Source organism: Cervus elaphus, chromosome 12 (genome assembly GCF_910594005.1).
Source record: "Cervus elaphus chromosome 12, mCerEla1.1, whole genome shotgun sequence".
NCBI lineage: Eukaryota > Metazoa > Chordata > Mammalia > Artiodactyla > Cervidae > Cervus > Cervus elaphus.
The window spans coordinates 63033339-63050722 of NC_057826.1; the positions used below are offsets into that span (position 1 = coordinate 63033339).

General features: G+C 43.6%; 1 protein-coding gene across 3 annotated transcripts in view; it reads right to left on the reverse strand.

Annotated features, from left to right (window-relative positions):
- CAPN3 (calpain 3) overlaps positions 1-17384 on the reverse strand; it is a 49551-nt gene extending 32167 nt beyond the window's left edge. The window contains exon 1 of one of the 3 annotated variants that reach the window (XM_043919141.1): positions 16760-17384. In XM_043919141.1, the coding sequence (XP_043775076.1) occupies positions 16760-17068 (309 nt within the window). In that variant the 5' untranslated portion in view covers positions 17069-17384. The remainder of the gene's footprint in view (positions 1-16759) is intronic. The other 2 variants (XM_043919140.1, XM_043919139.1) reach the window with 2 other exon arrangements.

Genomic DNA, 17384 nt, shown 5'->3' on the forward strand with positions numbered 1-17384 from the left:
ACATACAAAGTATGTTTTCAAATGACAGTGCAATGAAAATAGAAAGCAATAATAAAATAACTGAAAATAAAACAAGATAACTGAAAACCCCCAAATTATTTGGAAATTAAATGACACACTTCTAAGTAACACACAAGTCAAAGAAGAAGTTCCAGGAGAAGTTACAAATTATTTTGAACTAAATACAAATATAACATCAAAATTTGTGGAATGCAGTGAAACCAGGGCTCAGAGGGAAATCTACAATATTAAATGTATATAATAGAAAAGAAGAAAGATCTGATATCAGTACCAATATTCTACCTTAGGACACTAGAGAAAGAAAAAATTTAAGCTCAAGCCAAGTAGAAAAAAAGAAATAATAAGAGCAGAATCAATGGAACGGAAAATAGCAAAACAATAGAGAGAATCAATAAAGCCAAAAACTGGTTCTTGAAAAGGTCAGTAAAATTAATTAACCTCTAGCCATGCTAACCAAGGGAAAAAAAGGGAAGACACAAATTATCAACATCAAAAATGAAGAGATCACTACTACTGATCCCATGGACACTAAAAGGATAAGAAAGGAATACTACAGATAACTCTATGACCACAGGAACTGGTAACTTAGATAAAACATACTAATTCCATGGAAGACACAAACTACCAAAACATGCACAGGACAAATAGATATCTGAATATGGCCATACCTGTTAAAGACATTTGTTCAGTGATTAATAATGCTCCAAAAAACAAAGCACCAGATCCAGATAATTTTATTGGTGAATTCTATCAAACATTCAAGGAAGAAATGATACCAATTCTCTACAATACCCCCCAGAAAAATAGAAGCAGAGGGAACACTTGGTAACTCATTCTATGAGGCCAATATTACCCTAATACTCAAAACAGAAAAAGACAGTGCAAAGTAAAACTACAGACCAATATCTCTTATGAAAATAAAACCAAATCCTCAAAAAAGTAACTCAAAAACAATAAGGTATAAATGAAATTATACACTACAGACAAGTGGGATTTATTCCAGGTATTCAAGACTGGTTCAACATTTGAAAATCAATCATCACAACAGGCTAAGAAGAAAAATCAATGATCATATCAATTGATGCACAAAAAGCATTTGACAAAATTTAATACCCATTCATGATAAAGACTCTAAGGAACAGAGGGGAATGTCCTCAAGTTGGTAAATAAAATGTGCTTTTTTTTAGAGACCTACAATTATCATCATATTTAATGTTGAGAAATGAGATGCTTTCTCCTTCAGATTAGGGACAAGTCAAAATGTCTCCTATTACCACTCTTTTTTTTCTTTTTAAAAAAATTTATTTATTTTTTTGATTCAAGAATAATCACTTTGCAGAATTTTGTTTTCTGCCAAATATGAATCAGCCACTGTGCTCTTACCACTCTTACTCAACATCATACTGAAAATCCTAGCTCATGCAATAAAACAAGAAAAGGAAATTTATAAAGATTGGAAAGGAAGAAATAAACTCTTCATTCACAGATGATGTAATTGTCTATGGAGAAAATCCTGAACAAATAACAAAAAGATAAAAAACATTTCTGGAATTAATAAGGAAATATAGCACGGTTGAAGGATAAAAAGTTAGTATATAAAAATCATACACACACAAAGAGAAATATTTTGGTATGAGTCACTATGAATTCGTGTTTCACTTAGTATAAATACAGTCAGTCAAATACAGAAATACAGAGATGTCTGGGATTAGCCCTAGGACTCTGCATTTTAAACTGGCATCCCAGGTGATTCTGATGCAGGTAGTCCAAAGACCACACTTTTGAGAAGCAGAAAGTAGCTGAATACAGTTGAAACAAATGGGCTCTTCAGTTGCCGGGCTGTAAGGCATCCTTGAGCAAACTGCTTCCCCTAGTAAGGAGTGTGGCAGGTCAGCACGGACCTTTTTATTTAAACAGAAGTGACATATCACTAATGAACCAGCCTTAGGCAAACAGTTAAGAAGGCAAGTCTCCAGCCTCCTGCAGCCTCCTATTCCATAACTTTTCACCACCTTCTGTGGAACTCCTTTTGTAACTGTGAGCCCTAATTCTGTTCACCACTCCACATTCCCACCCCAGAGACCTGCTCTCGAGAAGAGATGTGATAATGATTCCTTACTGTTTTACTATGAATTTAAATCAGTGCATTAGCTCTCTCAAAGATATTTATAATCTCAGGCATTTATAAAGTATTAAATAGTCTCTAGTTCAGAAATAGAAGATAACAGCTCCAGTTTCAGGAAGAAGCAGGAAAGTATTTGGGGTCAGGAGTATGTTAATAAGCCACTTGGTCAGATGCAGGATCTTTGGTCTCAGGCTCTGGACCACTTGATCTCTCATCCCCAGGAGCTGTCTCCTGCCCTGTCCCTCCTATCCCTACCTTTGGCCTTTTCCACGTGATGGCCTTCATCTTGGTTTTCTGGCTCAGCTCATGGGAGCCCAGGGATTGGATGCCTGCTGGGAACACAAGGTCTTCAAAGAGGCACTTCTGAGCCAGGCATCGTTGCCTGAGAACAACAAAATCCTGCCCCTCATACTTGATGGGCTGTGTGGCAGTGCCCTCTCCGTTTCTCCTGTCCCTCTCACGGATCACACGGTCACAGAAGAATCCTGGCAGCAGGTAGGGCATGGTGACCACTCAGGGAGTGGAGCTGGGCCTTCGCTGTGGCCTCTTTCCTGCTGTGCCCTCGGTCCAGGCCTAATCCTCCCGTGAATAGGCCGGAGCCTATATAGCTCCTCCGCCCTCAGCAGCGCAATGCAAATGAACACAGCCCAGAGAAAGGCCGTGGTCAGAGTCAGCAGCTTTGGCTGGAGGCCCCTGAGCCCACGGTCAAGGGGCAACACCATGCCAGTCGGACAGGGAGCCGGCAAGGGGAGCAAGAGAGCCAGGGACAGCCCCAGAACAGGCCACAAGGCCTACAGACCTTCAGGCTACCTCCATCAGCCTTGCTGGGATTCTTCCTTTAAAAAGAGAAAATATAGTTACAGAGAGGCTTACTCTGCCTCAGCAAAAGGCATTCAGGCCTTTAACACTGGCGGCCAATGGGATATAGCATGGGGCCTTCGAAACATGCTGTATACACTAATCCTATACAGGCTGCTGAATGCATAGGAGGAATCTGCTCCGGGCCATTGTCTGAGGTTAATGAAGCCTTCATTCTCCTGATGTCCCTGCCCCATCCCCCCAAAGACCTTGACTGACCATTTCAGAACTCTAATCTGTGAGAGGAACCTAGAGGGTAGGTAGCTTGACCTCAGATGAAAGTCCCTGTGAAAGTGGATTCCAGTGGCTGTGAACCGACATACACTGTTGTGAGTTCAAGACCTTTGAGGCAGAGAACGTGGTGGACCCGGAAGGAGGATAAATGTGTGTCAGAATTATATTCACAAGAAATCTCGGCTTTTTCGAAATTTCACCATGCTCAAACGGGCAGTTCGAGTGTGAGTGCAAGGAGCTGGCCCGGGTGGAAACTCTGTTCTGTCAGCCCGTCCATCAGGAGGCTGCATCTCCCTGTCCATTTGTGCAGGCTCATCAGTCTTCATCTACTACGTGTTTCTCAGTGTGTGGTCTTTGGACTACCTACATCAGAATCACCTGGGATGCCAGTTAAAAATGCAGATTCCCAGGGCTCACCTCAGACCTAAGGATTCAAATCCTCTTGGAAGGGGTCAGGGACTCTGCAATTTAAATAAACACATGTGGAAATTCTACATTCACTAGTGTTTGAAACTATGGCATTAGTTTTACAGGATACTATAATAACTCAGAATAATTTTTAAAATTTATTATTCTTTTTTAAGTTTATTGTTATTATTTTTTATTTTTGGCCAAGCTCAGCAGCATGTGGGATCTTAATTCCCTGCTGCTGCTGCTGCTGCTGCTGCAGCTAAGTCGCTTCAGTCGTGTCCGACTCTGTGCGACCCCAGAGACGGCAGCCCACCAGGCTCCCCCATCCCTGGGATTCTCCAGGCAAGAACACTGGAGTGGGTTGCCATTTCCTTCTCCAATGCACGAAAGTGAAAAGTGAAAGTGAAGTTGCTCAGTTGTGTGCAACCCTTAGCGACCCCATGGACTGCAGCCCACCAGGCTCCTCCATCCATGGGATTTTCCAGACCATGGATCAAGACTGTGCCCCCTGCAGTGTGGAAGCCTGAAGATCTAACCCTGAACTGCCTGGGAATTTCCTCAAAATACTTTTTGAGGTCAGTTTTTTTTAAAGAAATAATTTTATTTTTATTTGGTTTATACATGAATAAAGTTTAAAAAAAAATCAAACAAAAGTTGTCTAGAGGAAGAGCAGTCTCTTGCCCTGCAAATCCCTCACCTCAGATGCAGCCACTTTTAATTCTTTTAACTACTTTTTCTGGTATTTACCTCTATGTTTTAAAATAACATGCTTATACTACTATTTTTTAATTTACTATCTTTAGAAAGTATCAGTAGAGTTCCTACTTGGGGGAATAAGGTTTAAGTTTCTCACATTATGCTCTGCCCATCATCTTCCCAAAATAACGTCGTAAACTTTAGAGAAATGAAAAATCAGTATTTACTTTAGTATAATTGGGTAAATATTGTTCACTTAGCTGAATTTCAAAATTCAGGCTTAAATTGAAGAATGTAGGGAAAACCACTAGACCATTCAGGTATGATCTAAATCAAATCCCTTACGATTATACGGTGGAAGTAACAAATAGACGCACAGGATTAGATCTGATAGACAGAGTGCCTGAAGAACTATGGACGGAGGCTTATAACATTGTACAGAAGGTGGTGATCAAAACCATCCCAAAGAAAACGAAATGCAAAAAGGCAAAATGGTTGTCTGAGAAGGGACAACAAATATCTGAGAAGAAAAGAGAAGCGGAAGGCAAAGGAGAAAAGGAAAGATATTCCCATCTGAATGCAAAGTTCCAAAGAATAGCAGGGAGAGAGAAAAAAAGCCTTCTTCAGTGAACAATACAAAGAAATAGAGGAAAACAATAGGATGCGAAAGACTAGAGATCTCTTCAAGAAAATTAGAGATACCAAGGGAATATTTCATGCAAAGATGGGCACAATAAAGGACAGGAATGGTATGGACCTAACAGAAGCAGAAGAGATTAAGAAGAGGTGGCAAGAATACACAGAAGGACTGTACAAAAAAGATCTTCATGACCCAGATAACCATGATGGTATGATCACTCACCTAGAGCCAGACATTCTGGAATGCAAAGTCATGTGGGCCTTAGGAAGCATCACTACGGACAAAGCTACTGGAGGTAATGAAATTTCAGCTAAGCCTTTTCAAATCCTAAAAGATGGTGCTGTTAAAGTGCTACACTCAATATGCCAGCAAATTTGGAAAACTCAGCAGTGGTCACAGGACTGGAAAATGTCAATTTTCATTCCAATCCCATAGAAAGGCAATGCTGAAGAACGTTCAGACTACCACATAATTGCACTCATCTCTCATGCCAGCAAAGTTATGCTCAAAATTCTCCAAGCTAGGCTTCATGAACTGAGAACTTCCAGATATTCAAGCTGGATTTAAAAGAGGCAGAGGAACCAGAAGTTAAAATGCCAACATCCGCTGGATCATAGAAAAAGCAAAAGAATTCAAGAAAAACATCTACTTCTGCTTTATGGACTACGGCAAAGCCTTTGACTGTGTGAATCACAACAAGCTGTGGAACATTCTTAAAGGGATGGGAATACCAGACCGCTTTACCTGCCTTCTGAGAAATCTGTATGCAAGTCAAGAAGCAATAGTTAGAATTGGACATGGAACAATGGACTGGTTCCAAATTGGGAAAGGAGTACGACAAGGTTGTACATGTAACATTGCTTATTTAACTTCTATGCAGAGTACATCATGCGAAATGCTGGGCTGGCTGAAGCACAGGCTGGAATCAAGATTGCTGGGAGAAATATCAGTAACCTCAGATACTCAGATGACACCACTCTCTGGCAGAAAGCGAAGAAGAACCAGAGAGCCTCTTGATGAAAAGTGAAAGAGGAGAGTGATAAAGCTGGCTTAAAACTCAACATTCAGAAAACTAAGATCGTGGCATCTGGTCCCATCACTTTATGGGAAATAGATGGGGAAACAATGGGAACAGTGCCAGATTTTATTTTCTTGGGTTCCAGAATCACTGCAAATGGTGACTGCAGCCCTCAAATTAAAAGATGCTTGCTCCTTGGAAGAAAAACTATGACCAACCTAGACAGCATATTAAAAAGCAGACACTACTTTGCTAACAAAGGTTTGTCTATTCAAAGCTATGGTTTTTCCAGTAGTCATGTGTGGATGTGTGGATTCTTTTTTGTTGTTGTTGCAGAGACACATCTTGTTTATTGTGCATCACACAATACCTGACCTAAGATCTGTTAACTGCATGAACAAATCAGTATCATGGACCATAAAGAAAGCTGAGCACTAAAGAACTGATGCTTCTGAACTGTGGTGTTGGAGAAGACTCTTGAGAGTCCCTTGGACAGTAAGGAGGTCAAACCAGTCAGTTCTAAAGGAAATCAGTCCTGAATATTCATTGGGAGGACTGATGCCGAAGTTGAAGCTCCAATACTTTGGCTACCTGATGTGAAGAACTGACTCCTTAGAAAAGACCCTGATGCTGAGAAAGATTGAAGGCAAGAAGAGAAGGGGACTACAGAGGATCAGATGGTTGGATGCCATCACCAACTCAATGGACATGAGTTTGAGCAAGCTTCAGGAATTGGTGATGGACAGGGAAGCCTGGTATGCTGCAGTCCATGGTGTCCCCCAAAATTGGACATGACTGAGCGACTAAACAACAAAAACAATAAACATAACAAATGTTCAAGAACTACATGAGTTATGTACAATTCTCTTCCTTGTTCATAATCAACAAATGCATCGTCTCATAAATTTCTTGGCTATTTCTGTCTCTGTCCCTCCCATTTGCAGCATAATACTGCTGAGTTATTTCAGCTTATTCCTCCTATGCTGTCTAAAGTCCTGTCCATATTATGACTTCTTGGAAAAGCTACTGTCTTATGGGATATAATGGGAAGCAGTCCTAAAAATTATTTATAGAATTGTCACTTTCACTGAAACTCATGGTCCCCATCTGCGCTCCAGGATGGAACTGTGATGACTGATTTTCTGCTTAGAGAGAGGGCTGACTCTCAATTGGGTACCTCATTTTGACTTTCAATTACCATCATCAGTACTTCTTGATTCATTGTGCTGAGCAAGTCATATACAGTATCTCATTTCATCCTTACAACAACTATAAGAAAGTAGGATCTTTGATTTTCTTTTCACAGGTCAATCAAGGAAATCAAGACCTGGGAAAGGTCAGTAACTTACCTGAGGTTACACTGGTAAGAGGTAGAGCTGGGATATGAATGCAGTTTCTTTGACTTGAAAGCATGTGCACTCCCTTTGCTGTCTATCCTGATAGTAATTGCTGGCTTACCTTGAGCACCTACTTGGACTTTATGGATACTGGCTCAGAATAGCCATTTGATTATAGAGTATCACTATCTGCATTATAGAAAAGACTAAAAGCTTGGAAACTTTATGTGACTTGCTAGGGACAGTGTCAGGGTTCAGACCAGGTCTGTTTGCTTCTAAATCCATCTGACTTAACCACTCTGCACCATGCCCCCAATTCTTCCTCTTTGTGGCTAGTCCAGTGATGCAACTTCTCTCTAAACTGTCTGACAGATGATGACACTAAAATAGATTACAAGAAGACCTCCTCCCAGCCGGGTTCACTGGAAAGATACTAATCCTGAGAGAAGCAGCTGCCCAGTGACTGGGTCCTAGACCCAGGGACAGAGTGCTCACTGCGCACAGCCTCAGGGTCCCTCTCTTCCTTCTCTTCCCACGCTGGAATGGAGTAAATCTATTTTGTGCCAAACTAGGATTTCTTCCTTTCAGAATTGAGTAACTCAGGTCATGTGACCCCCCCAGTAGGGAAGTCACACAGGGTAGAGTGTTAATTTTAGCGGTGATGAGCAGCGGCAGCAGTCATTAGAGCAAGAGACCTCCAGTGTCCCCACAAGTTGCCAGAAAGCTTCCAAATCCAGGGTGCTCATGTAAAGGGCAAGCCCTGGGTCCTAGGAAGTCAGTGGTCAGCTGTGTTCTGCATTTCACTCCTTTTCTTTAACTCCAGTTCAGACTGAAAGGAACCAGGCTCCTGAAAGAAATGATTCATTCCAGGTTCTAGAGCAAGAAATGTACAAGATGAGCCTGGAACTTTTTGTTGTGGCCAGAAAACAAGGAAGCAGTTGAAGATGAATGGTGTCATGTCAAGTGATAACAGGCAACACTGTCTGAAGATGGGACAATTTGAACATCAAAAAGAATAATGACTGCAATGGATTAAAACATGTTGCAGAGTTTCCTATTGATCACACTGTTCATAGGGTATTATTTCAAGCTGTGATCCTCAGGAATAGGGAGAAAATAGGAAGAGAGTTGATTCTCATTATTCATGGTAGTTACGTTCTATAAATTTACTGTGAATGTTCAGTTAGTGAATATTGAGCCATCATACCTGGTGGAAACACAGTATTAGATTCCTGGGAGTCTCTGATCACAAGATTTTCATCAACCCATCAATATACAAACTTATTTTATGTATATTTCTGTTTAAAGACACCTTGTGTAATATGTGTTATTAATTCACTAACATTGAACTGACAACACCATAGCTCATGCCTGAACGAAGCTTATCTAATATACGTATTTTCTCCTTAAGGCACATCCAGCCTTCTTGCACTTTAGAACACTCAATAGTCCTTCAGTACAGCACATGGGGGGGTGGATTTTAAAAGAGAAATCATCAATAAAAAGTACAGAAATGTGACAAAACGTAACACCAAACAGACCATGAGAAGGACTCTTGTTTACAGTCTGAGAGCTGAAACTAGCAGGCAGAGGGTCACCTTGTCTGACTTCAGCTAGGAACGTGTATGAAGGGAGACAAATTTTTCACTGCCCTACACTTGTCAGCAAATGATTGAAGGAGCCCTATGGGTATTGACTTAGGGGTTACAAATGAATTTCAGTGAGTAGGTGAATTCACAGATAAAGAAGTCCTAAGGGTCAACTAATCCTGGATCACAGCATTGACATCTCCAGGAAGGGAAAAACCACATTCCTTTACAGTCAGAGGAATTTTATGACGATTTGATCTGAAGCAACTAAAGGAAGGATGGCATTATTCACAAATAGGGAGAATTACAATATAGAGGAAATCAGATGACTCTCTTTCACTGTCTACTGGGTCAGAGTTGGATATAATGTGCTAAAATTGTGGCCAGAAAAGTTCTGGCTAGAAATAACGATGAACTTTCAGACTGTGAAAGGTTAATGCAGGAAGGAGATGGGTACTTTGTTTTGCCTTCAGAACCTTAACATCAGGAAAGGAGCCCCTCTACCTGGAGTGGTGGAAAGCAGTCGCTTCCAAACATTTTCAATTCGGTGATTTGTAAGTTTTTTACAGCAGTTTTTATACTCCTGTATAATATATACTATATATTCCTGGTGCTCTGGGGGTATATAGTACACTTCTAAAAGTTCTATCGTGATTATTTAAATCTGAAGTTTGGATGAAAATGGTAAAGAAGTGTCAGCTTTTTTTATTTTTTTAAAGTAGAATGCTTCCCAGGTGTGAGCTGAGTCCTCATGGTTCCTTGGAGATCTTGAACCCCCATTCACAGCCTCTGAGAGGTCAGGCCCTCTTTGCCTCCACTTGCTTCTTTCTGCTTCTCTCCTTTCCCCATTCCTGTGCTTTCCACATTCTGATTTGCGGGTATGCTGGCCCAATACAACTTGTGAAAATCTAAACACTAACTTCCATCCTTTACCGAGAAAAGTCACATACTTGCCTCCAGCATTTCACAAGTTCATCAATAAAGGGATCTTTGAGGTTCAGGTCAAGGCGGGGATGACCCTGGCAGGGGAAGCCTCCTAACTTGTTGCTTCCCCCAGCCCACTTTGGTTTCTTTTCTAGCTCTCCTTTCTCTTGTAAGTAAATCAGTTTTTTTTTTTTTTCTTTTTCTCCCCCAGAAAACAAACATGTCCAGCCCCCTTCCTGTGATTACAAGAATCTTCCTACATTTTCCTTGGGTGTTTTCTTCTTGAAGAGAGAAACTGAAGATTCAACCATGCTGAGGATTCACATATAAAAGCATATTTGCATAAACATGTATAAAATATCAAAGATAATTTTGTGGTGGTAACAAGACCTAACCTGAAGAATGTAATGATTTATTTTAGTTTAGTTTTTGACTGTGCCATGCAGCATGTGGGATCTTAGTTTCCCAACCAGGGATTGAACCCGTGCCCCCTGCATTGGAAGCGTGGATCCATAACTACTGGATCACAGTTCATGGAATTCTCCAGGCCAGAATACTGGAGTGGGTAGCCTTTCCCTTCTCCAGGGTATCTTCCCAGCCCAGGGATCAAACCCAGGCCTCCCACATTGCAGGTGGATTCTTACCATGTGAGCTACCAGGGAAGCCCACTAGACCACCAGGGAAGTCCTATTTTATTTTAAAATTTTGTCTGGTGTAACAACTTGGGACAGGGAGAAGTTAGTTCTGCCTGGATAGTGGGGACTTGGGAAGGGGCAGGAGACCAGGTCAGACAGACAGCAGCAAAGTCCAGCTTCAGGGGCTGGATTCAGGTTGATAGGAGCCCAGGAGAAAGAAATGGTTTGGGAAGGGGAGTATGAAGGGAATGGCAGAACTCTGAGTTTAAGAGAAAAGGGGTCTTATTTGTCTTATTTCTCTATTCTTTTTTTTTTTTCCTTATTTCTCTATTCTAAAGGCACTTCCCCCCCCCTCATATTTTAATATTCCTGAATTTTTCACGCATCTTATATTAGAAACTTCCTTCAATTGCATTCAGCTGGATGGTGGTTGTGACCTTCCGGGGATACCCTCTGATAAGATCAAGAAAGTACCTGCATCAGAATCTTCTAGACTTGGTGAAAGACAGTTCATGATAAATTACAGCTTGGAAAACTTATCTAAACTCTATCCTTAAAAAGAGTGTAATTCAAGAAATTTCCAGGTTTGGAACTATAAGGAGACAAAGTTGCCTGTTCAGAGTACAGAGGGACTTCTCTCTGACTGGGAAAGAAGTTTCCTCAGGTCTAGGCAGAGGGAACTAGCTGACCCAAGGCAGCAGAAGAGCAAGGCTGAGAGCCAGATTAGAATAACAGGGCAAAGCACAACTGGATATGGGGCTGTAATACTAATAACAGGTTAGAGGGAAGGCAGGTGGGTGAAGCTGAGACCCAGCTCTGAACTGGCAAAGGGTCGGGCCCTGAATAGATGGCATGGGAACAGGACTTGAGAGGAAAAGGTAATTGGGCAGCCTATGGCTAGAGGCCCAGCTACTGCCAGCAAATTATAGAGAACTAGATCTGGAGATCAGGGGAAGGTGGTTAATTCCCCCAACTCCCAAGAGCCAGTGAAAACAAAGAAAGCTGAGCAGAAAGTGGCTCAGGGAAAATGCAGAGCCCCAGCTGTCAGCCCTGGGAGCTTAGAGGGCAGAGGAGGAAGGGAAAGCAGATTTCCTAGGGGAAGAGCTGAAGGGATAAATTAGAGGTGGCTGTATGTCAATGAGGGGTTCCCTGGTGGCTCAGATGGTAAAGAATCTGTCTGCCAAGCAGGAGACACAGACTTGCTCCCTGGGTTGGGGAGATCCCCTGGAAAAGGAAATGGCAACCCACTTCAATAGTCTTGCCTGGGAAGTCCCATGGCTAGAGGCGCCTGGTGGGCTTCAGTCCATGGGGTCTCAGAGTCAGACTTGAAGAGCAACTGAAGAGCAATGGTAGTATGTCAATGATGCAGTTTTGAGCTCAGCTGTGAATGGGAGGCCCAAAGAGGCTATAACCTCCTGGCACAGCCAAGAGACACTGAGGCTGAATTCATCAAGTGCAGTTTAACATGAAGTCTGATTTAACCTGGCTCCCAAATAGAGTTGACCCATCCTTCTCTGGGATCCAGGTTAGGGTGGAGCTGGAATGAGATGGAATTTACTGAAAGGAAACTCTGTGTAGGGTCAGAGACAAAGGAGGCTCAGGAACATGTTGCCAGTCCCTGTTGCTGGAGGCCTTAGTGAGCTGAGCTGACTTGGAGGGTCTGCACCACACAGAACCTTCGTGCCCTCCACCACAAGAGGATGTAAGTCAACTTGCCTGTGGAGGGACCTTGGCCTAGAAGGCAGAGGCACCAGGGAGGGAGGTGCTGCTTCCCAAGGGAGAATTCCCTCATGGGCCTCTGGTCACTGTGGAGTGATCTGGGGATCCCACATTCCCAAGGGTAAGGAGGGCACCAGATGCACAAGGTCTTGCAGCTGGCCCCTCATGCCTCTCCCCTCCAAAAGCAAAAGGGATCTAAGCTGTCCCTGATTTTAGCAGTGATTGCAGGAGGGTATGGAGAAATAATCTGGAATGCACGAGGCAAAAGCAGATGGGGAAATGGGAACACTTGCTTGCCTCCTTAGTCCCCAGGTTGTTACAGCCAGTCGCTGAGTGAGCAGCCATGTTCCCCAGGGCATTGTGATCCCCCATTATGTGGTCACCTTCACACTCCCATGATGCACTCACATTTCACAAACGCACTTTTGTATTTGATGGGGGAAGACGGGCATTGCCAAAAGGACAAGCAGTTGCCTGCCCACAGGGGATGGGTCACACATCAATCCTCACGGTAGGTAGACCGCCTCATTTAGATCAGGCAAAAAGTACTCAAATACATTACTGTGACTAGTATCTTGTTGGTCTAGACACAAATGAAGCTGGAAAGATGTTTCTGACATTGCCCTTTTTAGAGGCTGCACATCCAGTCATATTGGGAGCATTTTAAATTCATGGGCACTCCCCCATGTGTCAGGCACTTGTAAGTCTTTGGTGTGGATTAACTCAATCTTCACAACAGCCTTGTGAGATGGGTCCTTTTATTAGGATTATTCCTCATTTTTCTGAATTTGTGACAGGCAAAGAGAAGAGTATGTGATCAAGATTACCCAAGTGTTATGTATCAGGGTCAGAATTTGACCTCGGGTCAGGACTGGGCTCTTAGCCGCTCTACCGTTCTACCTCCAGCTCACAGGGGCCGCTGCTTCCAGGGCCCAAAACCCCTAAGATAATGCCCAGTTCCTTTTGTGGCTTGTGAGAACCCAGTAAATGACACCCCACTTCTGTGCCTGAGTTTTGAACCAATGGATAAATGAGACAAATGTGTAAGGCAGGTGGGAGTTGAAAATGCTACATATATTGTTCATAAGTCTGATCTTGCCTTCTAAAGCCCACAATTAGATAGATTTTGTTGCCAAGAGTTCAGTTTCTATAGCCAGAATGCCCGGGGACAATAATAGTACTCACCTCTCAGGGTTGTTGTGAAGATGAAATGAGTTAACGTATGGAAGCACTTAGAATAGTTATCGTTGTGTTGAGTTCTTAGGGTTAATTGTGATCATACTCTTCACCAGTATGTATGAGTCTCGGAGTCTGAGGACTCCCCTCAGGGACATGCCATTGGGAAACTTGCCACAAGGAGTAGCAGGTAGCTTGTTCCCAGGAGGAAAAAGAAAGTGTTGGGCTTCACAGATCATGTTCTCTTTACAAACCCACCCTCCCCGCTCGCCCCACCCCCGGGGAGGAGAGAGGAGAGAGGCCAGGAATGTTGTGTGACCGCAGCCCCCACCACATGGAATGGAACACGGGTTTCACCCCACACCTGTCCCCAGTGATACTGGGCAAGAGTCATCAGTCTCCCAGAAGCCTTTTCTAGAGCCATTCTTCTCTGTCCGGGGGTTTGTCATCAAGAAAATTTGGCTTAGTAATGGGGAAGTGGTGTAAGGTTTGATTGCTTTCTGATCCTAGAAATAGATGCTGTAAGTAAAGCCCGGAGGAATCAGATTGTTTGGTTTGGACACTCAGTGTGTGATGCTCTCTATTAGAGGGGGAAAGGCAGTGAGGCTGTGCCCAGTGCGAGGGTGAGGAGAGGTTGCAAGAGGGTGCCGTGGCCTGTGTCTCTCTTCTTTTAAGAAGAAAAGGTTGACGTGCAGCCGTTTATCTTAACTAGAATCATAGTTCGTCCTGAGGAAGTCTCCCTTGATCATCATCATCACCACCTGATTGTAATAAGCAATACTTGATTGTGAATAAAAATTCAGATTGGTGTTGACTGACTCTGCACTTTTGATAGTAAAAGCAGGAAGGGCCTCTCATAGGATATAGTCCCCTTTTCAGACTGTCTGAGCCTGACAAAGGTCACTACATCTATGAGATACACGGAAAACTTATGTCTCCAAGAAGTGCTTTACATTTCAGAAAGTTCTAGTCAACGCAGCAGTTTAGTCTCAATCTCATTGCTGTGTGACTGTAGATAAGTCACATGCCCTTTCTGGACCTTTATCACTGCACCTGTAGGTGAAGGGGCTGGACCACATCTCCAAGATATTCCAAGACTGATCATCTCTAATTCTGTATTCTAGCTTATACCAATGAACCCAAGAGGCAGTGTTCCCCCAAACTTAACCTCAGAGGAACTAGGGACATTTTAACAGAGAGTGGGCTTTGCTATCTGGACCTTTAGAGACAGTACAAATTTCCAGACTTGGGGTGGTGGTGGTGGGAGCACAATTTAGGACAAAGCTTCTCATGGCCTTCCTTTCACACTGACAATGACAGTTTGTTTCGGGACCCATCTAGGGCCTAGAGCATAACAGACCCATTTAAAGCATTTTTATTAATGTGTAGGTCTAAGTTTTAAGGCTAAAATCCACCAATGATTTCACTAAAAGCAGTATTTGTAAGTTTTTTGGGTTTTTGTCTCTGCAGTACTGTTAGAAAAGGCTTTTAGGAACTGTTAGGTTGGAACACAAGACTGTCCTCTCTCAGAGGTCAGTGGTCTGTGATGTGGGTTTTCATTCACCACCAGCAGCTGAGTGCCTACCGTGGGCCAGGTGCTTTGCTGGGTGAGGGGCTCCGAAGAGGAATGAGAATGCTCCCCCTCTCAGCTGATGGGAATGGACGTGAGAAAGCTGGACGGAAGTGATACCTGAGCAGGGTTTTACAGCAAGGGTAAGGAAGAACAAAGCAGATAAAAACAAGACGGGCATGACAGACAGCAGGAGCGAAGGCTGAGAGGTACGAGACGACTTGGGACAACAGAGCAGCTGCATGTGTCAGGGTCCAGGGGAGAGGGTGGAGGAGAGATGGACAGGGAGGCCGGGCTGGCTGGAGGAGAGGCAATCCCCCAGGTAGGGAGTTTGATCTCAAGGCCTGCCGGTGGTGGGTAGGGAGAGCGGTGTTGTTAAAGATATTTCAGCAGGGATGTGATGTGTCCCAGTGCCCTGGCAGCAGGGCAGTGACTGGGTTGGGGAATGAAGTTCTTTCCAATCCTCTCTTCTAAACCGAGGGCCCCCAGGACAGTCATGACCACAGAACCAACAGGTGGCGAGTGGGGCCCTTGTGGAACACACAGCGTGAAGACAGGGTTGCTGGCTATTTCAGGTTAAAAAGAAACACATGGCTCATGAATAGCACCGGGCCCCAGTGCTTCTTTTTAGTTTGCCAGTGGCCATGTGGTTCTGAAATATGGAGCCCTGGAAAGAGGAGAGTGGCAGAGAAGATTACTTTTTCTAGCACAAAATGTTAGGATTAGAAGGAGAAGCCCTAGCCATCATTTGTCCTCACCTTCTGAATGAGGAAATAAAGACACACCACAGCGAAGCTGATCCAGTTTAACCTGCTGAAGCTAATAAACAGCACTCAGATAACATGGGTTCCTCAGGAGGGCCTCTCTCTCTCTGACCTAGGTTAACTCTCCTTGCCTTCTGATCCCATAGCACCCTGAACATTGTCTCCTGAAACTTATCCGTCTTGTTCAAAGCATGTCTTGCCCTCAGGACTCTTGGCTGCAGGAGAGCAGGAATTTTTGTTTTTCTTATTTATGCTGACTCCTCAGTTGCTTGCCTGGTTTCTGGCTCTAGAAGGTGTTCAAAAATATTTATTGAATTAAAGAAAGTGTCATGCCAGAGGTGTGATCAGAGAAGGAAGCTTGGGAAATGTGACTTGCCTTCTGGTAGATCACTGTACATGGAAGCCAGAGGCTGGAAGAGCCATTAAGAGAGAAAGGGTTTTCATCCAGGCTGTCATGCGTGTCGAATAGGCTTTGCTGTGGTGTGTCTTTATTTCCTCATTCAGGAGGTGAGGACAAATGATGGCTAGGGCTTCTCCTTCTAATCCTAACATTTTGTGCTTGAAAATGTAGTCTTTGCTGCCACTCTGTTCTTTTCAGGACTCCGTATTTAAGAACAACATGGCCACTGACAAACTAAAATGAACATCACAATTTTCACCCTCCAGTGAGAGAGTGAAAAAAATCCTAATAAGATGCAGGACACCCAACAGAGAGTAGATCTGGACTCCTCTCCAGGTCAGAATTTTGAAAGTTGTTTGGATATTCCAGTTTGGAATCTGTTCTGGGAAAGGAATATTTCCTTTTTATAGGGTGAATTAAATTGAGTTCCAATTGCTTTCGTAAAAAAACAAGATTTTTTCAGAAAGAGAGCAAGGAGTGAGAATGAGCCCTCCTCCCCTGAGGACAGAGCCCCATGGAGCTGCTCCAGGATCCTCCCCACCCAGTGCCCTATGCCCCCAGGAGCTGTGCTGTGGGGAGGTGCTGAGTAGGAGGTTTTCTCTGAGGGGAAAAAACCCAAGCAGCAAGCAGTCAGCTACTCACCGGAGGTCTCTTCCAGATGAACTGGATGGGGAACTTCTGGCTGTAAAACAGGGAGGTCTCATCCGGTGGGAACTCAGGATCCACAAAAAGAACCTTCTTTTCCAGACATTTCCTGTGAAGCTGCTCGAATGTCTTCTCTTTCACCCCAATAATGGGAAAATTGCGGCTGATGATGGCTGAGTAGATGCCACTTGGGTTTCCACCCCCTGCCTCCGTTCCCTTGCCCTGGGCTGCCTGGGCGATGGGCCCTGGGGACCTGGGCTCAGCCCCTGTCCGTGGGGCCACAGAGGCGCTAATGACGGTCGGCATGGCTGGCAAATTTGGAAAGAAAAGGTTTTTAAAGACAGCAAGATTCAGCTACCTTTAAGGAAAGGAAGCAACTGCAAAGGGGAAGTTCCAGTGATTCTGTCATCGGAAAGAAAAATGTCCACATCCAATTCGAAGTTTAAAACCCATCAGAAGGTCGTCCAGCTTAAAAATTGAGCTGTGGTCCGGAAGCCATCAGTTTTCCTGAGGAAGGAGCACTAAAGGATTTCTGCAGCAGTTTTTACCTGGGGGGCTCCTACCAGCAGCACACATACCAGAGGGGAGAGAAAGAGAGTGAGGGTTGTGTTTCAGTGGCCCA